Source organism: Dendrobium catenatum, unplaced genomic scaffold, assembly GCF_001605985.2.
Source record: "Dendrobium catenatum unplaced genomic scaffold, ASM160598v2 fragScaff_scaffold_81, whole genome shotgun sequence".
Lineage (NCBI taxonomy): Eukaryota > Viridiplantae > Streptophyta > Magnoliopsida > Asparagales > Orchidaceae > Dendrobium > Dendrobium catenatum.
Genome location: NW_021318543.1, coordinates 173,392 through 188,284, shown reverse-complemented (window position 1 = coordinate 188,284; position 14,893 = coordinate 173,392). Strand labels below are relative to the sequence as shown.

At 35.5% G+C, this 14,893-nt stretch overlaps 2 protein-coding genes across 3 annotated transcripts in view; both read right to left on the bottom strand.

Moving 5' to 3' along the window:
• LOC110096523 (ubiquitin-like-specific protease 1D) overlaps positions 1–4,062 on the bottom strand; it is a 63,562-nt gene extending 59,500 nt beyond the window's left edge. For both annotated transcript variants that reach the window (XM_020822527.2, XM_020822529.2), the window contains exons 1-2: positions 3,625–4,062; positions 3,230–3,281 (exon numbers count right to left, since the gene is read on the bottom strand). In XM_020822527.2, the coding sequence (XP_020678186.1) occupies positions 3,230–3,281; positions 3,625–3,933 (361 nt within the window). In that variant the 5' untranslated portion in view covers positions 3,934–4,062. The remainder of the gene's footprint in view (positions 1–3,229; positions 3,282–3,624) is intronic.
• Positions 4,063–8,215: 4,153 nt separating this feature from the next.
• Positions 8,216–12,902, bottom strand: LOC110096512 (peptidyl-prolyl cis-trans isomerase CYP38, chloroplastic). Its single transcript, XM_020822507.2, has 7 exons — positions 12,627–12,902; positions 11,836–12,126; positions 11,131–11,330; positions 9,659–9,894; positions 9,423–9,565; positions 9,106–9,177; positions 8,216–8,601 (listed from the first exon to the last, which is right to left on the bottom strand). Exons 1-7 carry the CDS (start codon positions 12,783–12,785, stop codon positions 8,371–8,373), a joined length of 1,332 nt encoding a protein of 443 aa, XP_020678166.1. The 5' UTR covers positions 12,786–12,902; the 3' UTR covers positions 8,216–8,370.
• Positions 12,903–14,893: the final 1,991 nt, after the last annotated feature.

The window sequence follows — 14,893 nt, the reverse complement described above, 5'->3', positions numbered from 1 at the left end:
AATCAGTCGAACAAGCCCCAACACCAAACAACAGAAAATAATGGGCCAAGCCCATATATAGAAATATAAGCCCACCAATAAATACCCAAAAGACCAAGTATGCTGGCAAACCACATGATCAACATGACCAAAGAGCCCCCAAACCTATGCATGATCATAGGTAGCCTTCCATCATTGGGGAAAATAGAATCCAGTCTACAATAGAGAAATAAAACATATAAAACATTTAATGATAAGATTTTGAATGCATCATTTTCAGCCAAAGCCCCAACCCCCCCCCCTTGCCTACATCAATACATTGCCACAAATAATATGTACATCCTCCATCACCATCTTACGACTATAAAGGGATGAAAAGGCAAATATGATTATTAGTTCTGGCAACTTCATAGGCAAACCTCCATGCATCTACTAATTATAATATTTCTTAATTTGTTTTCTTGTTTAGGCGAGCAGATCTTGTTTGTTGCCAATAACACCCATGCTTATCTCTATATCGCCACCAAAGAGGGAACAAGAGGGAAACAAATATGAAAAAAGAGAAAAGAAACCTACACGAACATTTATTTTCAAATATGCAGTAAACAAGGGTCCATATAAATCCTTAAACAAGAAATACCTTACCAATGAAATTTAATAGCCCAATCTTACATGAGACGAACTTAATGTTTTTTGCCAAAAAGGGTTGGACTTAATAAGCAATTTGAAAAAAACAGAAAAACAAAGAAACCTGATTACATATCTCTATAAAAATGATAGATATATTTGCAATTTACTCAAGGATTAGCAAACAAGATAATTCCGATCAGCAGCAAAATATGTGCAGAAGAAAAAAAAAGTCATTTCTGCACATCTACTTGCAGTTAAGGAATTATGTTATTTCAAGTTTCTCCAGTTAAAATTTGCTGCAAAACCATCTTCCTTGTGGATGAAAAATCATCTTATCATGTTAAAAATGTGAATCTTATTCAACGTGCCTGCTAGTTTGTTCTAGGGTTTTACAATGCTTTACTGGCATTAAGTTGGAAATAGAGATAAAGGTCAGAAAATACCAACTTAGGTTTCACCGTTTCAGTAAGAAAATTTGATACTGAGATGTTGGTGATGCAACAAAACTCTGCTGTGCCACAAATAGGATGATGCAGCATCCCCATCCTGAACAATTCAAGGAAGTATAAGGGTGGGGTGTTGCATCCGTTGCTAATCATGAAACTTTTTTTTTTTAACAGGAACTATGAATCATGAATGACTTTGAAGAGCACAAGTTCCAAAGGCTGATGTCAGCATGAGCACCTAAATATTAAATAACTGAATTGCATATGGCTATCTATTTTTTCCATTATATTTTATCAAATATTTCTTCCATCTTTACCATACTCCAAGGGTTATATCCTACTTTTCCATTTCTTCAAATTATGCAAAGTTCTACATCAAGTGAGTCAAGAACAATTGATCCGCATCACATGATATTAAAACTTTGTTGGACATGCATTAGTTTGTATAAGGGCCCAATTGCAACCCAAGCTTTTCATCGCTCTGCATTTGTTTCAACTAACATAGTAATGATCACCATTGTGACCCCTCATCACACCGCCCTCTCGATCAGGGCTGTCCATAATTGCACTACTCTTGATTCGTCTTATAGTGATTTTTTCTTAACAGGGTAAAGATGATAGAGCATGTCTTGCAGCTTGTGCACATTTTTATCATGGGAATTATACATTCATGTACAAAGCATGTGATTATAAAGCTCACATCAACATGATCAACCTGAAAATTGAATAAATCAAATTTCATATGGACATCTATTTCTTCCAAGAGGATTTTTTGCTCTCTAGGTATCCATAAAATTTCTTTCTGATTTTCCTCAATTCCCAAACTTCAATCCTTTCAAGCTTTTCAGATTCTTAAATTGCATTGAATCTTCCTTCTGGCAATATCAAGGTGATTGATTTTACATCAAATGTAATCAGAGCACTGATCATCCATCACATAATAAAAAATGTATGGATGATTGGTCAAACAATACAAAAGTTGTTGTTAGCTACGATAAGGCATACATCTCCAAATTAAGTAACAAAATGAATGTTTGATGGGTCTAATTTGCAACTTGATAAAACGTTAAGGATTTTTTTAGCAATGCATTGCGTTTGCAATGTTGTCCAAAACGAAAACAAACAATTCCAAAATATTGACATGTTAGAAACACATAAATCAAAGCCTTACCCCATGCGTGCATCCCTTAGGCTTCATAATCTTGGGAAACGCACATGTAGAGCAACTCAACCAACTATTGAGAGAAGCAGTGGTCTTATTTTTACTACAAATCACACTATCTCACAGCTACAAATGAAGATCAGTTATTAATCATGCATTGGAGCCATAAGCTTTATTAAATTCATAAAGTTTATGAGAGAGTTCATATAGTTTGCAAGGGAATCTACTGTTATAGGAAACTTCCCTAGCAATATGAAGCAAAAAGCAATTAAGCAAGCAAAATCGTACAATTTGCTATGCACATTTTTAATTCAAATGTAAAACACCCATAATATTCTTCATGAAAATGAATACAAAAGAAAGCTTATTTGAAGATGTAGTCATCAAAATGGAAAACATTATATTAACTTACATGTTGATTGGACTCAACTTAACTGGTGATTGGGATGCTATTAGATAAAAATTATGAATCTTTCATTGCAATAAAAAGTAGGTTTGATGAAATCAAATATAGCTATTCTACAACATCATCTACTAGCTAAGGAAGTTAGGTTGACACTTCTTGCACGATTTTTAGATGTAACTACAAAAGGCATGCGGTGTCAGCATTGAAACCATAATATAATAACTCGGAGTGCAATTTTTCACATTTACTATGGCAGCTGGGTAACACCCAATGCTAACACCAATCATACTAAGGAAAACTGGAAACAAGCCATGGCAATGGACTTGTAGAAAACCATCCTAGTTACATGTGAATTAGTCCAAGTCTAACACAGTGAAATGCATGGTTAGGATGAGTATTATGGCACCGCCTAATTAAAATGGTAGCTTCAGAACTTACATATCCACAACATGTCACGCTCTATGCAGAGCATCTTCAAAAGAGAAAAATAATAATTCAGCTCAAAAAGGAAGAATGGCTACACATCAAACATAGCTGAAACAGATAATCACGGTATTCACGCTAATATATTACAATCTAGTAAAAGAAATGAGGATCAAAACTTGCCACTAGGTTCTGCAGCTTTGGACTCAGTTGCTGCCTCGCATTTATCATCAATCTGATAGAAGTAAAACCAACTGCGTCAACGATGATAGATGAAAAACAAACTTCTCATAACTATTAATGATGGAAAAAAAAAAGTCACGGTATTATTAGCAATGCACCAAATGCATTATTGATGAGACGTAACCCATCAATGCCTTGATAATAGATTTCACGACCCAAACTTCTGGTTGTATATCCGATACAGATTTTTTTTAATATAAAACAGAAAACTCTCTGGAAACTCTCCTCTGGGACCAAGAACCCAATCATTTTTTTCTTCGCGTCGAGCTCCCAAAGAAATACGCCTACTTCCAAACTCCATTCCCAATACACCAATCAATATATCTAAGGCATACCGTCTGGATTCGGGTGAGTTTCCTCCGTTCAAGCTCTTTCTGCCACGCCTGGAGGTTCGCCTGAAGCTTCTTCCCCTTATCGCTCAGATTCTTTACAATATCCGATCCGAGATGCATGGTTAATCTAGTTATCTTTTCCTCAATCTGACCATCGGTGAGTTTTTGCTCGATCGGCCATGACGACGACTCGAGCACCGAGATGGAGGAGGATACCGAGGTGGGTTCCACCTCCAACTCCAACGGCGGCGTCGAGGCTCCCTTCTCAGGAAGCATCTGGCTCCAGTCTATCTTCAGAGGCGTACCTGCCATCTTCTGGTGAGGTGATTCAAAAGAGAAATTGCGATGGTGGAAGCCGACAGAGAAGGTGAGTGTGGCCTCAACGAAGTTGCAGGGTTTTCGATGCTTTGGGTTTAGGATTCCATTAAGGGGCTCTTTGCCAGATTTTGAGACGGTTTTATTGCTGTAAAACTGTAAAAGTTAATGCATGAAAACTAATTTTTCTATTTGATTTGATGTATGCTGAATAAAATAAAATTGATGCATTCTATGTACTTAAAAATTATTTGGTTGAATGTCTATAGAGAAAAATAAAAATATTTTAATTTAATTATATATTTTAAATTCACATTAAAAATTATAATTTAATAAGATTTTGAAAATTTTTATAGACATTAATAAAATTCTTTGTTAGATAAACTATCATGATATAACAACTCAATTTTTTCGAAAATAAATTTAAAATGAAGAATATGAATTTTTGTTTGAACTTGAGCGTTGCGGTGTTGACCTGATGACGTCACAGTGTTGGGCCTTCGGGTGCAAGTGCATCAAAAGTTGTAGTCGTGGCATATTCTCTATTAATTCACGTGATTAATGATTGAGAGTTATAAGAAATTATTAATATGGCGACATGTAAGGAGTGATGACATTGTTTACTAAGCATATAATTACTAATTACTTATTACTAAAAAAATATCATACAATATATAACTTTTTTCTAGTTTAATATGCTTATTGGAATGCATGTTACTACACTGTTGTATTGTAATATATTATTTTAATGTTATATTGATTGTTATTTTATTGTTATTGTGATGTTTTGCCTTGCCACTGATTGTATGGATATTAATATTGATACTACTATTCATTTACTATTATTGTATTAATTCAGTGTTTACTGATTTACCGGCACTGAACACGTGACTCCCATATTAAGTAAGAAATACTGAGCATGTGATATAGAATACTTATTGGATACTGATATATAATGATTGAACTTTATGTGTACACTAAGTTTCTAGTATTGCATTGCTATAGATTCCAAAATCTTTTATAGATGTTCTGCTTTATTGATTTGTATGATTTCTTTACTACATATGATTTGGAATAATTATTCGCTGTTTAGTGATTCAATCTTTATACTTATTAAGTGATTTATTGATATATAGTTTAATGATTTACTTATTCTCTTATTTATGTACCCCATTATTTTACTAGCTCATATACCATACTGTTTTCACTATTTTATAAATTTTACTGCTACTACATGTGATTTATTGTTTCTATATAGATTCATGATCATACTGACTAATATTATTTTGAGTATATTTATGACATGCATACTGATTTTTTCGTGCATTGAGTTATGTTATAAGATTTAGTGATATGTAAGACTTTTTAGCTAATTATATATGGTTAATGATTTCAGGTTAGGAAATACTATCAGGAGTATGAGATTGATCAATTACAAGATCCACGAGGCTTTTCTATTATCTTATTTAGTTCTGCTCATTTATTCTTCTATAATCAAAAGCAAATAGGTTGTATGATGTGATTGTATAACTCTGCTACTGTATATGAGTTTTAGGAATATAAAAACAAATATTTATCGATGTTTTGATCAATAGAATGGTTTTGATGCTAGTTTATATTATTGATAAAAGAAATTAGATAATTTTGGTGGTTGTTGTTGTAATTTTAAAAGATAACAAAAATAATTCTTCTAAATTTGACTTTGGGCGTGACACAAGACTCTGCACTTTTTAGCAAAGTAACAATATATCAATTGAAAAAATATTACTAGATGAAATCTATAACATGCCAATTGTTTTATTTCAATAAAGCTCAACAGAGTTTAATTAAAAGCTACCGCTAAAAATCCCAAAATATTAACAATATCAAACTAAAGTTTCAACACTCAACAGACTTTACAAAAACTATAATAGTATTATTGACATTCAAAAGATATATTATTCATTAATTCTCCTTTTATATGCTATCATCAACCACCTAAGCTTTTATGATGAAAATATGCACAATTATAAAGCAATAATCAAACTAATGAAAATGTTAAAGATGAAATCCAGCACAAAGTGCTAATGAATCATTTGTTTAACTCCTTTCGCATCCATCGATTATTTGATTCCTTAGGTTTGGAGATGATGGAATGAATTGTTGTTATGCACTTAGATAAGTTATCACATATAGTATCGATCTCTTACTTTGAAAATCCTAAAATGCTGGATAATTCAGTTATAAGTTCGCTAAACATTTTTCTTTCGTTGGAAGCTCTTATTGTTGTTTGAATTGCATTAGCAACTTGAGATGCACTGTTAGCCATCATTGCACTATAATTATGGATACTATGATCGTAAAATGGCCTTTTACTATTTTTCCTTTAGACGGACCCCTTAGAAGATGACGACATTGCTCGCTTTGTCACTCCTACAAGATATTATCTAAAATTTTGTTCCGGAGAGTAAACATCAACTGATGTATCTACAAGAGCCTCCATAAAACCAACATGCTCCTCATCATTAAAGTTAATATTTTGAGTACCAAATGGAGCTTGGCAATTTCCTGACCTAGCCCAATCTCCAACTGCATGGTCTTCACCACGAACATTCTATAATTTTGTATAATTCGGGAGAGTAATATATACATTATCTGTTATAACCCAAATATTTATTCAGGTTTTAGACTCCATAGAAACTCTTTTCTCTTCTTAGATTTAACACTTGATGCATTAGATGGATCTTGTGACTCCATTAATCCTGCAAATAACTATTTAGTTTGTAAAAAAAAAAATTGAAACAACTTCATTAGTGTGCTAGTGAAGAAGAATATGACATATTCAAGCAAAAAAATATATATTTACAAAACTTCGTCTTCAATGCATTTACAAAAGTACATATGCACAAAAAAAAAAGTCTTTAGCAAGGCTTTGAAAATCGGACCGATCAATGAACCGGAAGAAGAGGAGGTTAGCGGTTTGATAGTTCGACCGGGGTCGAACCGGATGACGTAATAAATATTTATTATATTTAAATATTATAATAATAACATAATTATTTATAAATATATAATAAAAATTGAAAATAATTATTTTAATTTGCAAAAATGTTGTCATAGCTAATATTACTATATTGGCTCCTGTAGACTCTCCCAACACGGACGCATCAATCCAGGTAAAATTATAAAGCAACAAAACTTTTTTCCCAAAACTCTTCATAAAAATTCAAACTTTGATGTCACAGACTCATGCTCCAACGTCATAATCGAGGACAACTTCATCATGGCGACGACTGCGTGGCCATTAAAAGTGAGATAACAGATAATAAAAGCATTATGCATTAGCTATAGATCATTTCACATTATATCATTTATAATTAATAAATATATACAAATTAATACTTTATAATATGTAATTAAATAAATTAATTGATTAAAAACAATTAACTTATAAAAATAAATATTATTTACAACATAAAAAATTTTCTTAAAATTTTGTTTAAAAATATATAATGTATATGTTTTGATAAGAGCTTTAACTTAATTATTTAGGTCTAAAGCATACCTCCTCGATTCGGGGGAGTTTCCTCCGCTCAAGCTCTTTCTGACAATCCTGGAGGTTCGCCTGAAGCTTCTGCCCTTTATCGCGCAGAGTCTTTGCAAGATCCGATTGAAGATGTTTGGCCAATCGAGGAATCTTCTTCTCAAGCTGGTTATTGGTGAGTACTCTCTCGATCGGCAATGGCGACGACTCAGGCAACAGGCGAGGTGGGGACCACCGCCTTAAGCTCCAACTCCAACGGCGGCCCGGGGGCTTCGTTATCCGGCGGTATCTGGCTCCCGTCCATTTAGAGAGGCTTGTCGGCCATCTTCCGGTGAGGTCATCCGAGCTAGAACAGAGGAGGTGAGTGTGGCCTGAGGATGCTTTGGTAATTTACGGGCGGGAGAAATAAACATGAAGAATTTTTTTTTTTTACATTTGACAAAAATCTTTTATACTTATATGATTATAGCAATTCATGAAATAATCTTACTAAATAATTAAAAGTACGAGAATTTTCTGATCCTAAGATTACACATAGTTCAAAATAATTATCTAATCTCAATTGTTTGATCCTCCAATTTAAATCTCAAAGTCCTCAATTATGGTTCAGTCTTTCATGTGCTCGATTTGAGCTCATATAAAGTTGGATAGAATCACTTATGATCTTGATAGATTCATCTTATCAAATTTCCATCCATGGCTTCTATTCCACCAAAATAAATTTAAGAGTTCGCAGCTGATGTGCAGTACAGTATCTTTAGTTGTCAAGAAGAAAGAATTCACTCTGCATTGAAAAACCATTGGAATACAGTAGTAGTACATAAAAGAACATCTCAATGAAGGGAATTGTGGAAAGATGAGAAAGAAAAAATGTCAAATATAGCTTATTACAAAACATAAAAGGAGATTTGTTAGCCTGCAATAATCTTATAGCTTGGATTGACAAGATTATCAAGGCCTGAAACAACTTGAATGGATTCGATGACATCGCCGACCTTCAGATCAGCAAGGTAATCTTCATTCTCTGTAACATAACCAAAAACTGCATATCTTCCATCCAGAATATTTGCATTGCTTGGAGTCAATTCACTCTCTTTGAGAAGCCAAAATACTTGGCTGGAAGCTGAATTGTTCTCAAATTCCTGTGGATAGAAGAAATATAGCCAGGAAGAAGGATATCAATCAGCTTTTCACTATGGTAAGGAAATGAATATTATTGGTCTTTAGACTGATTAGGCATATTCATCTTAATCTCAGAATTTTTTCCCGTGTTCAATTTAAGCTTCGCTTGGTACGACTTTCTTACTGCTTCTTAAAACAGTTCTTTAGTATAAAAATTTCTAATCTTCTTACTGCTTTTGAAGCTTTTCATTAGGATATTTTGACAGTTTTAGGATCAATCACAGTACTTAATATGACCAATAATTGATATGATTGATGTTAAAAATTTAAAATTTTAACATGAAGAAATGATAAAATTGATTCAAATTTGACAAATTAAAGGACTAAATTGAATATTAGAAAAATTGTATACTAAAATTGAACAAACCGAAAAAAAAAAGTCTACAGATAATTTGGATCACTTGCTAATTAGATAAATGATATTAGCATCTATCTAATGGGAGGAATTCACTAAAAGAGCTTACTTCTCTAGCCATTGCCATTGTTCCAAATGCATTGAAAGGAAGTCTTGTTTGGGCTTTGTAAAGACCAAGTTCCTGTTGCATTTGTAGGAACTTGAATTCAGAAAAATAAGAAAATAATATTTCAAATATTGGTGGAGAACATATATAAAAACTCACATAACACTCATCATGAATGAATGAAAAATGAGTAATTATAAATCTGTAACCAGTAGTTGGTATAAAATTTGTAATATGTAAATGAGAAATTTCTCTCATGCAGCAGAATTAACATTACAGAAAACCGAAAAGATTTTTACTGGAAAACAATGAAAACTTACTTCTAAGGTCGCACCATACACAGGCGTTTTATCACCAATGACCATGATTTCTAAAGGAATAGTTCTAACTTTTTCTGTGCTTGGATCAATAAAACCTTCTGCCGGGCCTTCAGGATCTCCAGTCTGAACTACAAAACCATCGGCTACAGAAACAAACATTCCATTAATTAAAATATATTGGTTTTCATGCAATAGTAACAACAGAAACTAATTAAAAACTTAAGCTTTAAATATACATCTCTGAATCTCCATTCCATCATAGAAGTGCCTTTCCACCAAGTCAATGAAATTGCCTGCTGTAACAGGAGCATTGTAACCATCCAGAACAATCCGAAAGATGCAATCTTGCACATTGGGATTGTCTTTAACCTTAACCTTCATATCCACCGTTGCTCTCCCTTTCAAAAGGGGCATGTTTTTGTACTCCTCTGGCACTTCATATGGGAAACCATCCACCATATCCTCTTCAACACTGCAGAAACCCAATGGCCCAGGAGAATCTCAGCTGCAGTCAATGACCAAGGGTGTATATGAGAATTGTGTCAATAGAGAGGGTGCCTTCCTAGTTCAATGTCAACTTAGGCTTCGTTTGTGACAGCATTCTTACTACTTCATAAAGCAGCTTTTTAGTATAAAAGTTTTAATTTTTGTACTAGAAAGCTGATTTAAGAAGCAGTAAAAAAGCCGTCCTAAACGAACCTTTAGTGTCACATGGCAAGATTTCTTGGTGCAGAAACCTAGCAACACTAGTGAAACTTACAAATTTTATCCAGCTTAAAACCAACCAGCCATTAGATCAAGCTTTTCACCCATATATGGGTGCTCAACGTAACCTGGAGCATGAAGCTCCTAACAATGCAGGAATTAGGTTGGAGTTAATGCAGAGATTGTTTCTGTTAGTCCAATGGATGCAACTTAATAACTACTCCAAGGTTGCCCTCTATACATATGTGTTACTCATTGTGAAATAATGCTTATGAATCAAATGGTGCTAGATGAAGGACCTCTATTGCTACCTTCAACTCTCCTATTTTTCTTTGCTTCTTCAATGCTAGTGGAGTGAGGGGCTTGACCTATTGGAAAATGATCTAAAGCCATGATAATAAATTACAAAAACTGAAGGGTGCCTTATATTCTTCATCCACTTCTTCTCCGATGTCGGTGGAGTGAGTGATTTCGACCTCATTGGGAAATGATCTAACCCTAGAATAGGAGAAAAATCTTATTGATGATGACTTTTTGGCATAAAAATTTTGTTTTATTCAAATTTAAGTAAAAAATATTGCATCAACTAAAATAACGAATTATTTAAAGTCATCAGAAAAAAAAAATAAAAAAACTCCAAAAATCAAGTTGACGAGTCACAGTAAAATCCAGGGACCAAATAAGTAGATATTATTACGTGCGGAGACCAGAAATAGAGAACCGTCCAATTTTGTCTCTGTGAACAGTAAAAGGATAGTGTTGAACTGTTCATAGAGACAAACCGGACGGTTCTCTATATCCGATCTCCGCACGTAATAATTTCTTCCAAAGTAGAGGACATTTAAATTGTGGATTACGTAAAGCACAACCCTAATCCGAGGAACCATAATGATATTTACCCCAAACCTTACTCTATTGTCGCTGACGTACAAGAGCCCGGAGTCAAAACATAGCTTCAAAAAAAAGTTGTATCTACTCCTAGCATATAAGGATAGATACTGACCCCCCAACATAATTAAGCAACTCCTTTTGCTTTGGAGCCACCGCATCCCTATTCCTTTCCTCAACAATACGTTGGAGTTCCTCCATGCCAACAGCTAATTTGTTTAGCAATTCCTCTCCATGGGCTTTCTTTGACTCAGCCACACCGGCAATAATAAATTTTCTTCCTTGGTTGAGCGCACGGGAAGCCTGCCTCACATTCTATTCTTGAGAAAGAGAAACATGTTTCAGATATCATTAAAACCCTTTGTAAATACAAATAAACATAAATTATCAGCGATCGGATGTTTTCTACAGAGCGCAATTGTCAACCATTACAACTTCCTGAGAAGAATACTGACAAATTGTAGAAGCAAAAGCTACATGTATTTGATTTGGAAAGAACGCAGTTTTAGCAGTCTGTTGCCCAAAAGCCAATGACCTTTTTATAATATATAGGTTATATAGGTTTCATTTGGTACGACTTTCTTACCGCTTCTTAAAAATTTTCTACTAAAAAGCTTCTTTAAGATTTAATTTTCTACTTAAAAAGCTACTTTAAGAAGCCGAAAGAAAGCCGCCCCAAACGAAGCCATAGTTAGTAGCATATCATGCACATCAGCAATAAAAAAAACCAGATAAGAGTGCTTTTATGCATGAAGGCCCTACTAAGAAGGAACAAAGGAAAGCTTTTTAACCTCAAAGATCAATGCGTGGCAACACTTACCCGCTCAACTGAATCCAATGCTTTGACACCAGCAATTTTGAGGCTGTCAGTTATATCTTCAAGTGGCTTTTGAACTTCCCTGATAGCTTTGTTGTCAATGGGCAGAGCATTTCTTAACAATGCACCAGGATCCTTAATAGGTGGTCCAGAAATTAGCACAGAAAGGTCAGGCAACACAGGACCTGAAGGAGTTGCATATGCAGGAAAACCAAACTGTGGAACACCTAATACCAATTCAAATGCAAGTGCTACAGACAACGCGCACTTCTTAAGATCAAATGAACTCTTTCTCTGTTCAAAACACAAATATGGAGTATAAACAAAACCACAAGATGCACAGCTTTAATAACAATGTATCGGCGAAAGTAAGACTTTTCTAAAGCATAAAGCATCACCACAATCCATATCGCAATTATTTGGAGTAGACCTTAGGAATTCTCATTTTTCATATGAGCCGAACACTGCCAACTACCACCAGAACGCTCAAAATTGCAATCAGTGATCAAAACGTCAATTATTTTTAACCAAATCTAGCCAGTATTAATTTCAAAATGGGAGAGCTTAACCAAACTTGTCCAGTAAAGCAATTCGGACCTAAAGAGCAATACTCTTCAAAGTGTTGCACACTATATCAATACTAACGCATATTACAAGACAGCATTCTGAATGCATTTATTTCATTTCTAGACGTTCAGATTTGCAAGCAATGAGCAAAACTCCAACTTCTTGACCAAATCCACCACTTCGAAACTTAGAAACAGATGAGAAATACGCAATCGAGCAAGAATTACCTCTTCACCAGCAATATCCCTCCGCGCAGGCCTCGATGAGGAGCACCGAAACCCCGGGCGGGGAACCCAAGCAGATCTCCTCGGCGACCTCCAAGGCGACGAGAAGGTGCTGAAAGGCGCGGGGGAGTAGCGTCTCGGAACTGAGAGGAGTGCGGCCATGCGAGAGAGCTAGGGTTGCTTGAGAAGCGGGAATTGGGATTCTAGGGTTCCTTAGAGGTTAGAGAGATAGGGTGGGGAGATAAGGAGAGTCGCCGGAAGAGATTAATAGCCGTTGTGAGTCGGCGCGATATGGATATGGATAGGGTCTGTCGGAGGAATTTTTAGTAGGTCCGGACGGACACGTGAAGTTGCTCTACATATGGATCTAGACGCAAATAAAATCGTGAGGCCCGGTGACCCGACTCGGAAGGGAAATTCGGTATTGTTATATTTGTGTATTGCTATATATTGTTCGGTATTGTTAGTTATTGTTTGGCAGTAACGAGAAATACTGTTCTGTCAAAATAAATACCGAGCAATACCTAGTAAAATCGGGGTATTGCTCGGCATTGCTAGATATTGCTTGGTTTTGCTAGGTATTGGTCTTGACATAATGATATTTTATCGTTACCGAGCAAAACCTAGCAATATCCTGGTTTGTACAAATCAACTAATACATATCAATATTGGGTTCCGGTCCAGGTCAAGTCGTCGGGCCGCGCGGTAAATAGTAAGAACACTTGGCGACATTTTATTGGCATCCGGATGTAGAGCTACGTCAGGTGTCCGGACCTAATAAAAATTCCTGTTGGAGAGTTGATAGTAGTTTCAGTTCTATCGCCCGATCAGTTTAGATATCCGGTCCAACATGCTCTCACGCCTAATTTTCTATATATATATACAAAATTGTCCATAGATGCCAAAAAAGTCTTTTTCCAACCTAAACATCAAAACTAAACTCGTCAAATTATTGCGTTCGGTGTCTGGATTCGTCCGGACACTAATCCGGTGTCGTCACGTCACCAAAATACGAACTTTTATTTGGTCCGGTGCAAGGACCTAGAGGAAGGTTCGGTTTTGCCTAAAAAAGTGCAAATACCGAGTTTTTTGAAAAAATACCGAGTTTTTCAAAAAAACTCGGTATTTGCACTTTTTGACCTATTTTTGTCTAAAACCGAACCTTCCTCTACATCCAGTGAAAGGACCTAATAATTGCTCCCAAAATACACCGGGACCCAATGTATTTGAATGACGTGGCGTCACCGGATTGGATGTCCGGACATCCGGTGACCAGACGCAATAATTCTCCCTTGTTAACATGCCTGGGAGGTCGGTTGTCGGGTAACTGTCATCGTCAGCAAAAATATGAAGCGCACTTAGCTCACATTCCTGACACGTGACAATGCCTTGACAATGTGCAAAATATTTGCTTAAATTTAAGCCATTTCCTATGTGATTTTCAGATATGTGGGCAAATTTTTAATTTATTTTAATTAATTAAACTTCGTTTTAATTTGTTTCAAAAAAGGAGTAAACTTTTTTTTTGTCAAAAAAAAAAGAGAGAAAATATTTAAACAAGGATTTTCAATAAATTTCTTCATATTTGATGTATAAATATCCCCTATAGGCTTCGATCTTCCCATGAAAACGACGTTGATAATTGTTGATGGATGTACCAAATTTAGGGGTTGCCAAGTGATGCGGACTAGAATATACGCGGCGGTAGAGTAAAAATATAGCGTCTTAACAATATATGTATATCCAGCACACCAATAGATAATTAAGGGAGAGAAACACCAGAAACTTTTTTATGTGGAAAACCTGAAAAGGGAAAAACCACGGGGCCTGGCCTAGATGAGAAATTTCCACTATATCTGGATTGGTTACAACGTTTGATTCGCCCCTTTACTTGGAGATGCTAGAATTACAGTAAGTTAATAACAGACAAAAATCTGATGATGATTAATGGATCGACCAAAATAAGGCAGTGGTTGGGAAAAGCTCCAGCAACGGTCAGTAGTAAAACTCAAGTGATGGTTGGCAGGAAAACTGGCAGTGGTTGGCAAGAAAACCTGGCGGTGGTCGGCAGGAACTCCGGCGGTGGTCGGCAGGAACTCCGGCGGTGGTTGGCAGGAACTCCGGCGGTGGTCGATGGCAAGAGAGCTCCCAAATTCCTCCCTTCCTTCTCCTCTTCTTCCTCTTCACTTGAGCCCTCTTGTGAAGAATGAGGGCTCTATTTATAATTTTTCTGGAGTGGCATGGCTTGTAAATAGGTGTGAGATCAAGGG

Bases quoted from the DNA above. Each gene is read 5' to 3' on its own strand.
- LOC110096512 (XM_020822507.2), bottom strand. From the start codon at position 12,785: ATGGCCGCACTCCTCTCAGTTCCGAGACGCTACTCCCCCGCGCCTTTC. The intron at 11,331-11,835 runs GTAAGTGTTGCC...TCTCAAGAATAG, and splicing joins CATTGGATTCAGTTGAGCGG to AATGTGAGGCAGGCTTCCCG. The intron at 8,602-9,105 runs GTAAGCTCTTTT...TTCTATCCACAG, and splicing joins CAATGGCAATGGCTAGAGAA to GAATTTGAGAACAATTCAGC.